The 16859-nt window shown below is 39.7% G+C and overlaps 2 protein-coding genes across 4 annotated transcripts; one reads left to right on the forward strand and one right to left on the reverse strand.

The window, feature by feature from the left end:
- Positions 1–3385: 3385 nt before the first annotated feature.
- On the reverse strand, positions 3386–8067 carry hspa8b (heat shock protein family A (Hsp70) member 8b). Its single transcript, XM_058079429.1, is given in 10 exon segments — positions 3386–3774; positions 3776–3879; positions 3954–4186; positions 4395–4593; positions 4698–4900; positions 4978–5533; positions 5658–5810; positions 6404–6609; positions 6683–6892; positions 7737–8067. Coding segments are annotated over 9 exon segments (1929 nt in total). The 5' UTR covers positions 6888–6892; positions 7737–8067; the 3' UTR covers positions 3386–3704.
- A 676-nt stretch (positions 8068–8743) lies between these two features.
- si:dkey-4p15.5 (zona pellucida-like domain-containing protein 1) lies at positions 8744–16709 on the forward strand. 3 transcript variants are annotated; one of them, XM_058079432.1, is made up of 12 exons: positions 8744–8829; positions 11117–11170; positions 11389–11492; positions 11572–11798; positions 11868–12052; positions 12130–12202; positions 13154–13251; positions 13320–13400; positions 13498–13669; positions 14927–15026; positions 15946–15975; positions 16060–16709. In XM_058079432.1, the coding sequence occupies exons 2-12, from the start codon at positions 11157–11159 to the stop codon at positions 16176–16178; spliced, it is 1203 nt and encodes a 400-aa protein (XP_057935415.1). In that variant the 5' UTR covers positions 8744–8829; positions 11117–11156; the 3' UTR covers positions 16179–16709. The 3 variants fall into 3 exon arrangements, with proteins under 3 accessions (XP_057935415.1, XP_057935414.1, XP_057935413.1); XM_058079431.1 differs by having other exon boundaries at positions 8780–8829; positions 8917–11170; XM_058079430.1 differs by having other exon boundaries at positions 8781–11170.
- Positions 16710–16859: the final 150 nt, after the last annotated feature.

Below are 16859 nucleotides of genomic sequence, written 5' to 3' on the forward strand. Positions count from 1 at the left end.
TCCCAAACATAAACCTTTTGTACGAATGACCTTTTTAAACATTTATAGACATGATGTATAGTACGACTTAGTTAGTACATGATGTACTGTATATTACATATACTATATAATGTATAGTGTGACTTACTCCAGATGTCTTATATTGTATATTATATACAGTAAACATTTTTAGACATGATGTATTATAGGACTTTGTTAGTACATGATGTACTGTATATTATGTATACTATATAATGTATAGTGTGACTTAGTTCAGATGTCCTATATTGTATATTATATACAGTAAACATTTTTAGACATGATGTATAGTAGGACTTCGTTAGTACATGATGTACTGTATATTATGTATACTATATAATGTATAGTGTGACTTAGTCCAAATGTCTTATATTGTATATTATATACAGTAAACATTTTTAAACATGATGTATAGTAGGACTTTGTTAGTACATGATGTACTGTATATTATGTATACTATATAATGTATAGTGTGACTTAGTTCAGATGTCTTATATTGTATATTATATACAGTAAACGTTTTTAGACACGATGTATAGTAGGACTTAGTTAGTACATGATGTACTGTATATTACATATACTATATAATGTACAGTGTGACTTAGTTCAGATGTCTTATATTGTGTATTATATGCAGTAAACATTTTTAGGACAATGTATAGTAGGACCTTGTTAGTATATGATGTACTGTATATTATTTATACTATATAATGTATAATACACAAAGTCATGTACAAAGTCAGTTGTCAGTCATGACTTAGTTCAGATGTCTTATATTGTATATTATATACAGTAAACATTTTTAGACATGATGTATAGTAGGACTTAGTACATGATGTACTGTATATTACATATACTATATAATGTATAGTGTGACTTAGTTCAGATGTCTTATATTGTATATTATATACAGTAAACATTTTTAGACATGCTGTATAGTAGGACTTAGTTAGTACATGATGTACTGTATATTACATATACTATATAATGTATAGTGTGACTTACGTAGTTCAGATGTCTTATATTGTATATTATATACAGTAAACGTTTTTAGACATGATGTATAGTAGGACTTGGTTAGTACATGATGTACTGTATATTATGTATACTATATAATGTATAATGTGACTTACTCCAGATGTCTTATATTGTATATTATATACAGTAAACATTTTTAGACATGATGTATAGTAGGACTTAGTTAGTACATGATGTACTGTATATTACATATACTATATAATGTATAGTGTGACTTACGTAGTTCAGATGTCTTATATTGTATATTATATACAGTAAACGTTTTTAGACATGATGTATAGTAGGACTTGGTTAGTACATGATGTACTGTATATTATGTATACTATATAATGTATAATGTGACTTACTCCAGATGTCTTATATTGTATATTATATACAGTAAAACTTTTAGACATGATGTATAGTAGGACTTAGTTAGTACATGATGTACTGTATATTACATATACTATATAATGTATAGTGTGACTTAGTTCAGATGTCTTATATTGTATATTATATACAGTAAACCTTTTTAGACATGATGTATAGTAGGACTTCGTTAGTACATGATGTACTGTATATTATGTATACTATATAATGTATAATGTGACTTACTCCAGATGTCTTATTTTTTATATTATATACAGTAAACATTTTTAGACATGATGTATAGTAGGACTTGGTTAGTACATGATGTACTGTATATTATGTATACTATATAATGTATAGTGTGACTTAGTTCAGATGTCTTATATTGTATATTATATACAGTAAACGTTTTTAGACACGATGTATAGTAGGACTTAGTTAGTACATGATGTACTGTATATTACATATACTATATAATGTATAGTGTGACTTAGTTCAGATGTCCTATATTGTATATTATATCCAGTAAACATTTTTAGACATGATGTTGTTAGAATAAAATGTAGATACAGGTATTATTTTGTTAGTTATCACCCTTATATCCATTTGCTTAGACAATAGAAAGTGTTTGAATGTGCTGAAAAAGGAATGTTCCCGTGACCCTAATCAGAGACCCTCAGCGACCCCCAGGTCCTGGAGGTGCCTGGATGCACCAACAGCGACTCTGCAGATGCTCATGTTAATCCTGCAAGAATGTGTCAAGATAAAGAACTCATAAAACATTAAAAGTAGTTGCTCTCACATACACACACACACATAGACAAACAAATACAGCTTGTGCAACTGTCTTCTCCACCCCCCCTTAGAGTTGCACGACCATGTAGTAGGGACCCCCGAAAGAGAATAAAAGGAGAGGAGTGTGAACTGCATATTCAGAGTGGAGCGGCATGTCACTGGGTATGTGGTTTCACTCTCCTCGCTGCGAGCAACTTTGAATATTGTTGTCTGTCTCTTCTGTATTTCTATATTTAAGTGTTTTTACAAGTGTCACAGGAGTTTGAACCTGACAGATGTATAGTAGGACTTAGTACATGATGTACTGTATATTACATATACTATATAATGTATAGTGTGACTTAGTTCAGATGTCCTATATTGTATATTATATACAGTAAACATTTTTAGACATGATGTATAGTCGGACTTTGTTAGTACATGATGTACTGTATATTACATATACTATATAATGTGTAGTGTGACTTAGTTCAGATGTCTTATATTGTAATATTATATACAGTAAAAACATGATGTATAGTAAGACTTAGTACATGATGTACTGCATATGATGTGTAGTTTAAGTTTTCTGTATGACTTATTTAGGACTTAACATAGGTGACTTTTTAGTACAATACACACTATAGCAGGGCTGCACGGTTCTGTAGAAAAAGAGTATATATATATATATACACACACTATATATATGTATATATATACTATATATGTAAATAGTATTACTTTTTAAGACATGATGTACTGCATATTATGTGTAGTATGACTTATAAGACATGATGTATAGTATGAGTTTTTTGGTCATGGTTTACTATATATCCTGTAAAGTATAACTGAGGGGACGTGTATAGTATGACTTATTTAATACATGGATGTATTTTATTGTAGTTATTGTACAACTTTTTAGAAGTTTTTCTCTGTCCATTTTCATGGGAGGTCACAGAGGACAGTAGACTTTGATAGAAATTAAATTTATGCACATAAATACGACTAACAGTATTAACGGCATCACTGCTCCCACCAGCTGATGAATGACCATCATCGGGCCATGTCTCATTAGGAAGAACCAAGGCAGCAGGGACAACTTTTCCTGGTCTGTGTAGAACCGCGTTAGGACATGTCAGAGCTAGATGTTCCACTGTACTACTAAAAGTTATCAAAAAAACCTGATTAAAAAGACAACGTGTTTTGCTTTTCTGGTTTTATTAATGAAAACAAGGTACAGCTGCAAAAACAACACCCGCGTCAATAAAATGTGCAAAGTCATATCAATACACAAAGCTTGTGGAAAAGATAACCCGCCCCATAAAAAAATAGAGGCTTGCAAAGACATGGAAGGATCCCCAAATAAAGTGACTAATGTTTAGAGTTTACAAGGCAGGCATCTTAGCAGTACAGCCGAAAGCCTTAGATTTAGACCTAAGATTAGCCCAAAGTGGTGATAGTTCAAGTTAAAGCAGGTGACACTCGTCTATGCAGCAGAAGCTCACACACACTTTAGTCAACTTCTTCTATGGTGGGGCCGGAAGATGCTCCGCCTCCACCAGGAGCAGCGCCAGCTCCAGGGAAACCCCCTGGCATGCCCCCTGGCATACCCCCGGCACCCTGGTACAGCTTGGTCACAATGGGGTTGCACACCTTTTCCAGCTCCTTCTGCTGGTGCTCAAACTCATCTTTCTCTGCAGACTAAGGGGAAAAACATCATTAATTGTACATTCTATGTCCACTTAGTGTGCTTCAAACAAACAAAACAAACATACTTGGTTTTTGTCCAGCCAGCTGATAACATCTTTGCACTTGTCCAGAATGGTTTGCTTGTCTTCAGGGCTGATCTTGTCCTTCAGCTTTTCGTCCTCCACAGTGGACTTCATGTTGAAGGCGTAAGACTCCAAACCGTTCTTGGCTGCCACACGATCTCTTTGCTGGTCATCCTCGGCCTTGAAGTCCTCTGCTTCCCTCACCATGCGTTCAATGTCGTCCTTGCTGAGCCGACCTGCAGGGAGGGGCACATTAGGGGAAAATGCCAATGAGCTAGGAGTTACTTCACATTTTATTTGAAACGGGAAAAATAGGTGAAACCAAAAATTCCATGAGAGCTGCAACATACTAGATGATTCATGTTGATTAGGTCGTCTAGGCCTAAGACTAAGAATGGTTAGTTGCAGCCCTAACAGCAGCAAAGACTAAATAAGCAAACAGACCTTTGTCATTGGTGATGGTGATTTTGTTCTCCTTGCCGGTGCTCTTGTCGATGGCGGACACATTCAGGATTCCGTTGGCGTCAATGTCAAAGGTCACCTCAATTTGAGGAACGCCTCGGGGTGCTGGGGGGATTCCAGACAGTTCAAATTTGCCCAAAATGTTGTTGTCTTTGGTCATGGCCCTTTCGCCCTCATACACCTGAAGGAGTGAGGTCAGGTGGTTATGATGATTATTATTATGATGATTATTATTATTAAACGTTCATGTCTAGAAGGCGCTCAGCCACTGGGGGCCTCTCCTACCTGAATGAGCACACCCGGCTGGTTGTCCGAGTAGGTGGTAAAGATCTGTGCCTGCTTTGTGGGAATGGTAGTGTTTCTCTTGATGAGCGAACTCATGACTCCCCCGGCGGTCTCAATGCCCAGAGACAAAGGGGTCACATCCAGCAGCAGCAAGTCCTGCACGTTCTCCGACTTGTCGCCTGACAGGATGGCGGCCTGCACCGCTGGAAATGGATTTAGATCTTGTGTTCAGTAATCTGATTACGAATACGCGCCAAAGAAACGTGTTTCACGTGGATACCTGCACCGTAGGCCACAGCTTCGTCTGGATTGATGCTCTTGTTGAGTTCCTTCCCATTGAAGAAGTCCTGCAGCAGCTTTTGGATCTTGGGAATACGAGTGGAGCCCCCGACGAGAACAATCTCATGAATTTGGTCCTTGCCCAGCTTGGAGTCACGGAGGGCCCTTTCCACAGGCTCTAGAGTTCCGCGGAACAGTTCTCCGTTGAGCTCCTCAAAGCGAGCCCTGGTGATAGAGGTGTAGAAATCGATGCCCTCGTACAGCGAATCGATTTCCAAGCTGGCCTGCGAGCTGGAGGAGAGGGTTCGCTTTGCCCTTTCGCAAGCCGTGCGCAGACGACGCACCGCCCTCTTGTTTTCGCTGATGTCTTTCTTGTGCTTGCGTTTGAACTCGCAGATGAAGAAGGTCACCAAGCGGTTGTCAAAGTCTTCGCCGCCCAAGTGCGTGTCGCCTGCAGTCGACTTGACCTCAAAGATGCCGTCCTCGATGGCCAAGACAGACACGTCAAAAGTGCCACCGCCCAGGTCAAAGATGAGAACGTTTTTCTCACTGCCAACCTGCAATTGTAAAATTTTAGTTCATGACAAAAGGATATTCAAAATCAGATGTCGCAAGATTTTTTAATTCATGCTAGGTCCAGAACTCCAAAAGGTACTCATTAAGTGGCATGTGTTGCTTCACCTTCTTGTCCAGGCCGTAAGCAATGGCCGCAGCGGTTGGCTCATTGATGATGCGAAGGACGTTGAGCCCAGAGATGGTGCCGGCATCTTTGGTGGCCTGACGCTGAGAATCATTGAAGTAGGCTGGCACTGTCACAACAGCGTTGTTTACGGCCTGCAAACGGAAAAGCAGTGGTTCTCCGTTATTTTCTGTCATGGCCTCCACACAGGGAACACAAATGTGTTCACACAAACCTGGTTTGAAATATTAATGACAAACTGCAATCTATTCATTTATCCACTCTGTACAGACTGAACATCTCATTCTGTAAAAAATGTACTTCCATCCAACAAAAAGTATGTTTTTCTTTCGATTTTTTGGAACACATTCCATTGTCAACAAGGGATGATAGCCGATGCTAGCCGTTGACCCACTAGCAGCTAAATGTTGCTAAAAAGGCGTTTCATTGTTTTAATGCACATTTGTGCAAGATAAAAGAGTGGCAGGGCTGCAGAAAGTTCATTAGTTTTGCTTTGTAAATTTAGTGATACAATAAACAGTAAGTGATAAAAATAGTGTGATAACTTCCTCAAAAATCTAATTGAGCTTCTACCCTTCAAACCTTATCACTATGACACCCTGGACTTGTTCCCATCACCATCCATGACCGAGGGCTAAGAGGTTTAGCAGAACTTTGCTAAACCAAGCTATGCAAAAATACCGGTACAGCCCTCCCAACATGTTTTGTGAAAAGTGGGCGGGCATACCTTGCCGAGATACGCCTCAGCAATCTCCTTCATTTTCAGCAGCACCATGGAGGAGATCTCCTCTGGGTAGAAGGACTTGGTTTCCCCCTTGTACTCCACCTGAACCTTGGGCCGCGAGTTATCATTGATGACGGTGAAGGGCCAGTGTTTCATGTCATTCTGAACAACATGGTCATCAAACTGCCGTCCAATAAGTCGCTTCGCATCTGGGGGAAATAGAAGATGGGATTATTATGCAGAACAATCAGAGGGTTGTTTATCAAAAAAACCCTTGCATACCAAATACTGTGTTGGTGGGGTTCAATGCAACTTGGTTCTTTGCAGCGTCACCAATCAGCCTCTCTGTGTCAGTGAAGGCAACATAACTGGGCGTGGTCCTGTTTCCCTGGTCGTTGGCAATGATCTCCACTTTGCCGTGCTGAAACACACCTACACAGGAGTAGGTTGTGCCCAGATCGATACCCACTGCTGGTCCTTTGGACATGGTTTCTGAGCAGATGAAAGAAAAAGCTGTGATGTCGGCACTCATCTTGAAAAACAGGTTTACCAGAGTCTGAGAGTGAAGAGGAAACTAAGAGTGAAGAGGTGTCCACAGCACCTGTTTTCAAGCCTCAGCACTTATGGTGCCTTATGGTGGAAACTAGTTAACATGGAGGAGGGGTAGTTTCCTCAGCTGGTTATAATGTTGCCTGGAGGTCAGGGCTTGACTACATTATTATGTTGATGTTAGTAAAGTGCAATAACTTTACTGTGTATTCTTTTTTATATACCCCTTTCCCTGCTGACTTTAGGCTAGAGGCTAAAGTCTATTATAATGACAGAAGAGACGATGCTGACGATCTGCGCATGCGCTTTGGGGCTGCACCTTCTGCTCATGCTGGGGTGTGGCACTTTCTCGAGACGTAGAACTTTCTGGATCATTTTTCTTTGCGTTACGCAACATTGACAAACTTTCGGGAACTACGACGGATTATTTTATATATATATATACACACACACACACACACACACAACAACGGTCAGTGCGGTATCGGACTGGTGCATCTGTCAGACACACGACAGTATGACATACAGTACATACCAGAAACATGAAGTATGCATAAACTAGAAAAGCCCAATTGGTAATCCTGTTCATCATAACATCATAACCACGTCTAAATACACTAATTTTAAAGTTATTTAACCAGCGCAACACAACAGTTTAATACTTGGACAATTTCATCGAGGAAATTGATTATCTTAACTTCCGCAACCATACGGCCCACCAACATTGTACAGTGTATATGACATACTGCGGCTACAGGCATTAAAACAACAATATAGCAGTACTCACTTCTGGTTTACGCTCAGCCTCTGTAGTACTGGAACGGTCCACTCGCTGGGTTGGTTGGCAGGTAAATGAATGAGGTGTGGCCTCACTCGCTTCCTTTAAAGAGCCCAGCGTAGAAAAGTATAGAAGTCTCGCGAAGGACAGGCGGAGCAATGGTGGCCCGCGCTGTCACCAATGGACCAATTAAAAATCGACGTTTCCCGGCGTCATAGGTTTATACCGGAAGTAGAAAATAGTTGCCTTTCCTTACTACGTGGGTCTTATGTGCTTACATAATTTCGTCAGAAGTTCTACGACTACCCCAATTGGACAAGTGGTCCATGTAATCATTATGAGTGTAACGGGATCTCGGTCCAGCGTAGAAAAGAATCGAAGTCTCGCGAAGGATAGGCGGAGCAATGGTGGCCCGCGCCGTCATCAATGGACCAATTAAAAATCGACTTTGGCCTGAGTCATAGGTTGATACCGGAAGTAGGAAATAGTTTCCTTGCTTTACTACGTGGGTCTTGTGAAAAGCAGTAAAAACCTTTCATACATTGGAGAACGTTCTAAAAACAATTCATATGAAGAACAAGCTTAAGTGACATGTTTTCTATTGTTTTTATTTTTGTTGTTCTTATTTTCAAGCAATATCCCTCGCACATTCCTTTCTGTTATTTACTTTTTCTTATGGTATTGTTCTGTAGAATTGCACTTTTCTGTTCCTGTAATTCTGCTTATACTGTTTTATTCTGTTTTGTAATTGAAGTTTGTAATAAAATATATATTTTTAAAAATACGTGGGTCTTGTATGCTGACGTAATTGCGTCAGACCTTCTACGGCTACCCCAATTGGACAAGTGGTCCATGTTATCATTATGAGTGTAACTGGTCTCCGTCCAGCGTAGAAAAGTATAGAAGTCTCGCGAAGGACAGGCGGAGCAATGGTGGCGGAGCAATGGTGGCTGTCATCAATGGACCAATTAAAAATCGACTTTTGCCTGCGTCATAGGTTGATACCGGAAGTAGGAAATAGTTGCCTTTCTTTACTACGTGGGGCTTATGTGCTTAGGTAAATTGCGTCAGAAATTCTACGGCGAGCCCAATTGGACAAACGGTATGACCATGTAATCATTATGAGTGTAATGGGGTCTCAGTCATTCATTTCTTCTCTCTTTTACTATTTAACACGTTGGTGTTGAAGGACGCAACGCCTCCCTCCTTTCACACGTTGAAAATATCTGGTCTTATGTAAGCAGAGCTCAGAGTGGCTGACAGTGCTGTTCATGCCGTTGCATGACGTCACCAGAGAAGTCAGTATACAGAGCCATGCCAAAAAATGTTTGTATAAGACAGCTACATTGATTCGACACTATATAAGAGTGGACCAACACATCAGATGACATGGACTCATCACAGACTGAGGAAACCTCACACTGGACTTTGGGCAGCTTCTGTCCTGTGCCTCTCCAGTCTTCGTTCTGATCCTGGTATCTTGATTTCTAAATGAGAGACAACATTTGCTTTTGTCAAAGAACTCTAGACCACTGACCACAGTCCAATTCTTTTTATTCAAAGCTCAGGCCAGACTTTCACTTGCCTACAATGGGCGCCTACAGCCACACCAATAAGGAAGCCCTCTCCTATGTGACATCACAAAAGGAACAGTTTTGCAATGCCCTCTGAAACCGAGCGTTTTGGGCCATCATGCATGCAAACCTCGTTATCTGAAACTTTGGCATGGTTTAACACGAATGCAACATTGTAACTACATCTACAAGTCAGAAAAGTGGAAAAAGTATAACAGGTCCCCTTTAAGCGCTTATTCATGTGATGATGCCTTTAAGCACAGGACGGGATCAAAGGACGGGAAAACGCTGAAAACGTGAATAGTGTGTATGTGACATGGGCCAGCACTACTGAGTCTGAAGGCTTTGGGCAGATTACGATTACATTTTCACACGCTGATTGGGCCATAAAGCCTGAACATGCTTCCACTTAGCGGAAGCGCTGCAACCAAGATGCAAGCTGTAAAATGAAGACTGTAGAATCAAAATTAATACAATTTGTAAATGTAGGTCAGTGCTTCTGACGGTGTTTAGGCTAGCAGAGAAGACTTTGCAGGCCCTGATGGAACACCGCTGCTAAAAAGCTCCGAAAATTACTTACGTAAATGACTTACAGTAATAACAGTAAACAGCAAAAAGGAACAGGAAGGAAGTACAGCTAAAAGAGCAAATAATAGTTTGAATCCGCATTTCAAAGCCTCACTGTTCATTGAGCCTGTTTCTGTATCCGGCTTTGACAACATACAATTGTGTTCTGAATCAGGGACCTTGGTCTAAAGCCATACATGTATTTCCCAAGGGTGGCCAGGTGTATTGCTTTCGGGTTCAAGGCAACAGAATGTGCCTTCAAGTAACACCGAGGGCATGACTCGCAGATAAATGCATTTTTGTTTATTTGTGCAACAGAAGTGATTAAAACTGGCATTTGAAACGTGATCTGCTCAATGCATTGTACTGGGTTACCTTTCATTTTGTAGATGGTATCCTCTCGGCACATTGTAGCGCTACTCATCGGGGACCAGTAAAGCTATAGAAGTCCCTGACCCTCTTTCTGGGGATGCCACACAAAGAAGAACTGGATTCCTCCTCGATGGGTGTGTCCTTCTCATGGACTGTTCAAAACAGTGACAACATATTCCTTTAACAGTTTTTTTTTTTAGCCCGAGGCCATAACAAAAGGGGGTTCCATTACAAAACTCTGACGAGCGCTAACCGCAATTGTATCACGCCAAAAGATCTGCGAGGAAGAATAGTTCTTCTCACAAGACTGTGGAAAGGAAACTTTGTTTGTGTGTGTACTGTTTGTTAGTCATCGTTTCCTGCGCAGCCCTCACGATGCCCATATTCACTGCACGCACGCAAGGGAATAATGGAGATTCTATATTTAGCATGCAGTGATAACATTTGTAATGCGTGTGTTTTCATGTTGTGGATAATGAGCAATACTAATCAAAGGTTTGGAGACGCTTTCTGATCCAAGTGCATGAGAAAGTGTCTACAAACTTTTTTCTACTGCAATACCTGTAATGTGCAGAGGACTTTGAACTTCCTTATTGGAAACAACACTTGTAACAGACAGTGCATGATAGTGCAGCTCTCCACTGCTGCACACTGCAAGCACAACATGAGTATGTACAATACCGCTTATTAATACAGCTCTCGTATTGGATCTCTCTAGATAACGCAGGTGCACAAAATGTTGGCTGGCGATGAAGTGTGTTGGAAAGTATTATAATTTCAAAGTATGAAAAGTAGGAACAAAACAGTGACGTTAAAGTTACAGCTCATGTTGCGCTATTGTCCAACGGACTCCCTCACACGCCCTGTTGTCGACAGTATAAATGGCGTCTTGGTGGTGGACCGCTGGGAGAGCAATATGATGATTTACAGGTGAGACGCCTCTTCTTTTTTGGGTTGTCTTGGAATACAATTATTCTTTGAAATGATCTTCTAGTGATAATTTTTGCCATGAATTGTATCACTTTGTTTATAATAGGCTCATTTAGCGCATAGATCTTTGTCTTGATGTTTGCTTTCCATTCCTTCATTTCTCATTTCTCCCTGTGTGTGTGTTCTACCGACAACGTTCTACTTGCACACACGTCTAGATCAACGAGACTGGTCCTCCTTGTGTGCCAGCTTGGACTCATTTTGAGGATCAAGGCTCAGATCCCAGCTCAGTGCCTCAGCAGCGACACAAACAGACCACCTGGTATGTATACATATTATAGGATCATACCTTATTATGATTTGTGTGGAAGGGGCGTGACACTTTGTTGCGTTTGTCCCAGAAAACTCGGACATCACGGTGGTGTGCGGTACCGAGCACATGGACCTGAGCATTTTCCTGTGCCCCATCTACCAAGAGCTCTACAACGAGTCCCTGATGGTCCTCAATAATGAGTTCGCCAAAAATGAATGTTTTGGGGAAGCAGACTGGACCGTCGACCCCCCTGTCTTGAGATTCAGCTTCCCCATAAATGAAAGCTCCTTGGCTTTTTGCGGGAACGAATTTAATGTATGTATGGTCTTTGGGTCCCTAAACGACTGACAGGTCCGATTGTAATGCAAACACGGCTCTCTACAGATCATCAACCAGGTCGGCACCGGGATCTTCGCCGACTTTTCCAACGTCCAGTTTGTCAACATCTCCGGCGATGTGACTTCCATCGATCCATCGCCGGGTATGATCACCTACAGGCCACAGCTCTTCTACAGGTTCTCCTGCATCTACCCCATGCAGTATCTGCTGAACAACACCCAACTAGGCGTGTGAGTGGGGGCAGCGCCTCGACGCCGTGTTGTGCCGTGGTTTTGGGACTCATTGATGAACCTCTGCTTCGTTACAGGTCTGGTGTGAGCTTGGCCATCAAAGACAACAACGGCAGCTTCATCAGCACACTCAGCTTGCTGCTCTATTCAGTAAGACACAAACTGGACGCACAATTTTAAACCCATTGGTGATCCCGTTGAGATGCAGAGGCCTTGTATGTATGACGTATAAGGTATCGTACTGGCATGAACTATGTCTTATATTCGGGGTTTGGAGATGTATCCCTTCTCGGAGCTTGACTCCCAGTCACTCACACATGCGTGTGACCTGGAGAGATGCAGTCACGACACATAAGGGACTTGCTTTTCAAAAGACAGCCCTATTCAGTACCGGCCATTTTACACAACTTTGACTGATCTTTCAAGGCACACAGATGATTGTGTTCTATGGCTATATAAAAGAAAAATTAGACTCCTGCTTTCATCAGGAAAAAAAAGGTTGATTTTACTTTTTCGGTTCTTCGGTAATCAGCAATACAACTTAGGTAAGTTTCAGGAAAATATCAGCTCCTGACTAAAAATGGGAGAAAAACACCACCCATCCATCCATTATTTTTCCTCCACTTTAACAGCAGTCTCAGTAGGGATATAACAAATATAACACCATGGACTATAACTCAACTGTATGTGCATGCATCATCACCTCTTTTTGCCTCTGGTGTAAAAAAACGTAAAGGACAGATGAATACATTGTTGGGATCGGGTGTTCAGGATTATAAAAACCTAGAAATGTGTCTTCGGCATAGGAAGAGTTAAATAATGAGGGCAACCATGCAATTTGGAACGCTGCACACTACTATACATTGTGTTGTTGTTTGGAAGCATCAGGTATGAAACATCTCCGGTGGCTTATTATTTTGCTGCGTGTGAGTCCAAGTGATTCTTTCGGAGGTGTGATATTAACTTAGTATTAAAGTATTAAAGGAAGATGCCTGACTCCGCCCTGCAGCCCTGGAAATTATTCCAGAGCGCAAACAAGAGGAGTTGTGATGCTAATTTGATCAGAATCAAACAAAAACTGTGTTTGGTCTGATCGGTCAGGATGAGCAGTACCAGATTCCGCTCACAATCCCATCGACGGGTCTCCAGCTGAAGAGCAAGATCTACGCTGCAGTCACGGCCACCAATCTAACAGACAGGTAACTGCATTTATTTTGAAAAGTGTCTCGTTTAGCAGAAGAAAGACACCTGATGGTCTTTTCCAAAGGTTCAATGTGCTGCTAGATCGATGCTACGCCACCACCAGCCCGTATCCCAATTTCGACTCCTACTATGACCTTTTTATCGGGTGAGTACACAATGCCGGCGCCGCTTCACGTGACACTCTGTGCTCACTTTCCCTGCGAGCGGACAACACCCACGCTGCTTCTCTTTGTCCTGCGAAGATGCCAACGTGACGCCCAGACCACGGTGGAGGTCAACGGGGTGTCACAGGAAGCGCGCTTCTCCTTTGAGGCCTTTAGATTCGTGGAGCACAAAAACCTGCCCGTGTCCACGTTCTACCTGCACTGCGTCACCAGGCTGTGTGAGGTGTCCACGTGCAGCGACCTACTGCCGGTGAGTCTCATTGGCCGTTTATTGATATTATATATATTATTATTTATATTATATTATTGTGGTTATATTTTATTAATAATTTTACTGGCATTGTAGAAATGTTTTTTTTTAATATTTCATGTTTTAACTTATTTTTAAAAGTACTTTTTAAATAATCATACAACACAACATTTGTCAATTAAATAATAGTAATAATAACAAACAAATAAATATATGAAATGATATGAAATGAAAATAATAACGATGATATAGCTGAATTACTATATAAAATTCACAATCTTTCTTGCTGAATGTTTGCTAAAAGTTCTTATTTTCTGTTATGAAATACAATTTTAAATTATTATTTATTAATGCATACTTGATATTTGAATCATTAATTACGATTCAGACAATAAAGTTGGAATTTTTAAAAGAAACAGAGTGTGATGTAAGGTGAAAATGTTCACGGTAATAATAATAATAACAATAATAATAATAATATGCTTAACACAAAGTTGTTTCTTTAAAAGTAATACACATCTTGACCTGCTTTGTTTGTGTTAGTAAGTATTGAAGGAAGACGCCATATGTGAATGAATGAATGAATGGGAATAATAAGTCTTAGTTCTGGGCATTTCCATGAAGAGATGATTTGTATTTTACAAAACAAAAGTCTTCCAACTAGTTCTTATCGGATAGTTTTGGAATTCACATTTCAAAGTGTGTGTTTTTACCACATTATAGAATTTCTCTCACGTTTCCTGGCATTATTATTATTTATTTAAATTATTTAAATTATTTGGGCAATTTACTGCTCACGCTGCACTTTACATTATGTTGTTCATATTTGGTGTCTATTCTATCTATTTATTCTCCACATTATTATTATTATTACTATTTATTATTACTTATCTTCTTTTGTGTCTGTTATTATATGGGAGCCAGGCAACGACATTTCGTTGGCAATTTCACTACTGTGTTTTTGTGCAATGACAATAAAGGGAGTCTATCTATCTATCTATCTATCTATCTATGATTGCAACAAAATCGTCTGTAATGTCATTTACTATAGAAAACAAACACATTCAAATCGTCTTTTACATGATGTCACTAAACACATCTCACTTGCTGTACTAAATGAGGCCCAGCCGTTAGCGTTAGCAATGTAGCTTGAGTCCAAACTGATCACTGATGCAGTGAAATATTACCTGGGTGGTTGGGAGGGTGTATGCAGGACAAAGATATTAATTTCATACTTTGGATATTGAATTGGAACAGGATTGCGGAACTAAGAAAAGACGAAGAAGGGAGGCGGATGACGTGTTGGCTAACGCGACAGTCACCTCGCCGGCCATCCTGGTGGCCAAGCAGGGTACAGGTGTGTATTTGTCTTCACTATACAGGAAACCCTCGGTCACCGTGATTGGTGAATTTGAGTAAGATTCCTTATTTATACAGTAAATAGAATATTTTCACAGCTGGAGCATAGAAAACCTGTTTACAACCTTCTAAATACAGTTTTTACATAAAATAACACTCTTATAGTCACCTTTACACCAGTTTTACGCAATATATGACGCATAATTCATCGAAAATAAGACAAACTCACACGTAATGAAACATTACTGACACAGATACCAGCTCATGTTCTAAATGCTCTGATATGAAATACAGTACTGAAATACGGTTGTGAACTGGTACTTATATTTCTTCGGTATACCTTTTGAGCGTTAAGTTGCTGTGTAATGAATTTAGCATTCTTTGTATAAACTATACTGTTATATTGAGTATATATACAATGGGTTGACAGGCTCGTTGTGAGCGCACTGATATGCTGTGATTGGCTCCTGCCAAAGAACAAGCTAGTGTATTTGCTCATATTTTGGCTAGCTAACAATAAAGTTAAAATCAAGCACATAGTTTATGAAGATGTTTTTAGTACGCGATGCAGCGTATAGCTTAAACACAGTTAAATACAAACACATAGTTTCACAAGTACTGAGAAACTTAGTGTGACCCTTGTCACCACACACACACACACACACAGACACACACGAGAATTAGAGTGATGACCAAGGCAGGAGATATCTGGTATGTATGATATGGCTTGTTTACAGCACAAGAAATTGCAAAACGTCCCAGAATGTCCTTAGGTTAGTCGCTCCGCTCTTTAAGCTGCGATGTTCAAAGTTGAAGAAAAAAGTAACGTAAGAATTTACGGGAATCATGCTCGATATTTGAAATGACGAAAGAATGTGAATTCATTCATTTATTTATTCCTTATTTGTACTTTTCAGGAGATTTTCAAACCAACGCAGCCCCTTTTGGTAAGAACATACATGTGCCCTTTTACTGCCTGTCTGAAAGGAAAAAAGTACAATATATGACATGACTCTTTGCGCGTCTTTCAGTGTCGTCCGAGAGGAGCTACAGTGACCCCGTGGTGGGGGTCATCGTCTGCATCGTCATCCTGGCGCTCCTCTTCGCCACAATGGCGGCTTACTTTGTGTATTACGTCAAATGGAGATGAGCAATCATTTCCCTTCCTAACTTCCACATTCCTGCTGCTCAAGCATGGCGGCTTGAGGAGTCTGTAGGCCCGATAAATGTAAGTTATTGGAATTTGGACAAGCTCCCCCAATTTGTGCAATATAGTCATATATACGTATTGTTCATTAGAGATTGAATGTGGAATCTATCGCTCAGATAAATGGATTTGTGATGTTAAGTTGGCTCATAAAGAGTTGGGATGAGATTTGTTTCATCCCTCCAAGTCCTGTAGGAATGCTTATTAAGACTGTGAAAGTCTTACATAGAATAGTTTAGAATTTCAGTACTTCAATGCAGCCTTTCTTCTACATCCAAATGATGGTTATTATTTTGATTCATCTAAATCATTTCATTTTTTTCTATTTAATAATTTAAAAAAGATATTCGTCTTTAATAAATAAATCTGTTTATGTATAAATTCTTCTACTCATTCCTTTTTTTACATTCATTTTATAATACATTTTTAATTACATTTTTAATTCGTGTCATCTATGCATTGTTTGTATAAATAAACTTTTGGTCATTTTTTAAATTCCTCTTATTAACAAATAAATTGTTAACTTGATTCAAAAAAATCTTTTTAGTACATTTTTTCTTTATTTTAAAATGTTTTTTAATTCTATCTTGTTTATCTTCATTTTTAAGATTCCTCATAATAAAA

The sequence above is a fragment of the Doryrhamphus excisus genome, chromosome 8 (assembly GCF_030265055.1).
Source record: "Doryrhamphus excisus isolate RoL2022-K1 chromosome 8, RoL_Dexc_1.0, whole genome shotgun sequence".
Taxonomy (NCBI): Eukaryota; Metazoa; Chordata; class Actinopteri; order Syngnathiformes; family Syngnathidae; genus Doryrhamphus; species Doryrhamphus excisus.

Excerpts from the sequence above, each read along its gene's own strand:
- si:dkey-4p15.5 (XM_058079431.1), top strand. The coding sequence starts at position 11,025 with ATGAAAAGTAGGAACAAAACAGTGACGTTAAAGTTACAGCTCATGTTG. Across the intron at positions 11,799-11,867 it reads TTTGCGGGAACGAATTTAAT|ATCATCAACCAGGTCGGCAC; the intron begins GTATGTATGGTC and ends GGCTCTCTACAG. Across the intron at positions 13,401-13,497 it reads TACTATGACCTTTTTATCGG|ATGCCAACGTGACGCCCAGA; the intron begins GTGAGTACACAA and ends TGTCCTGCGAAG.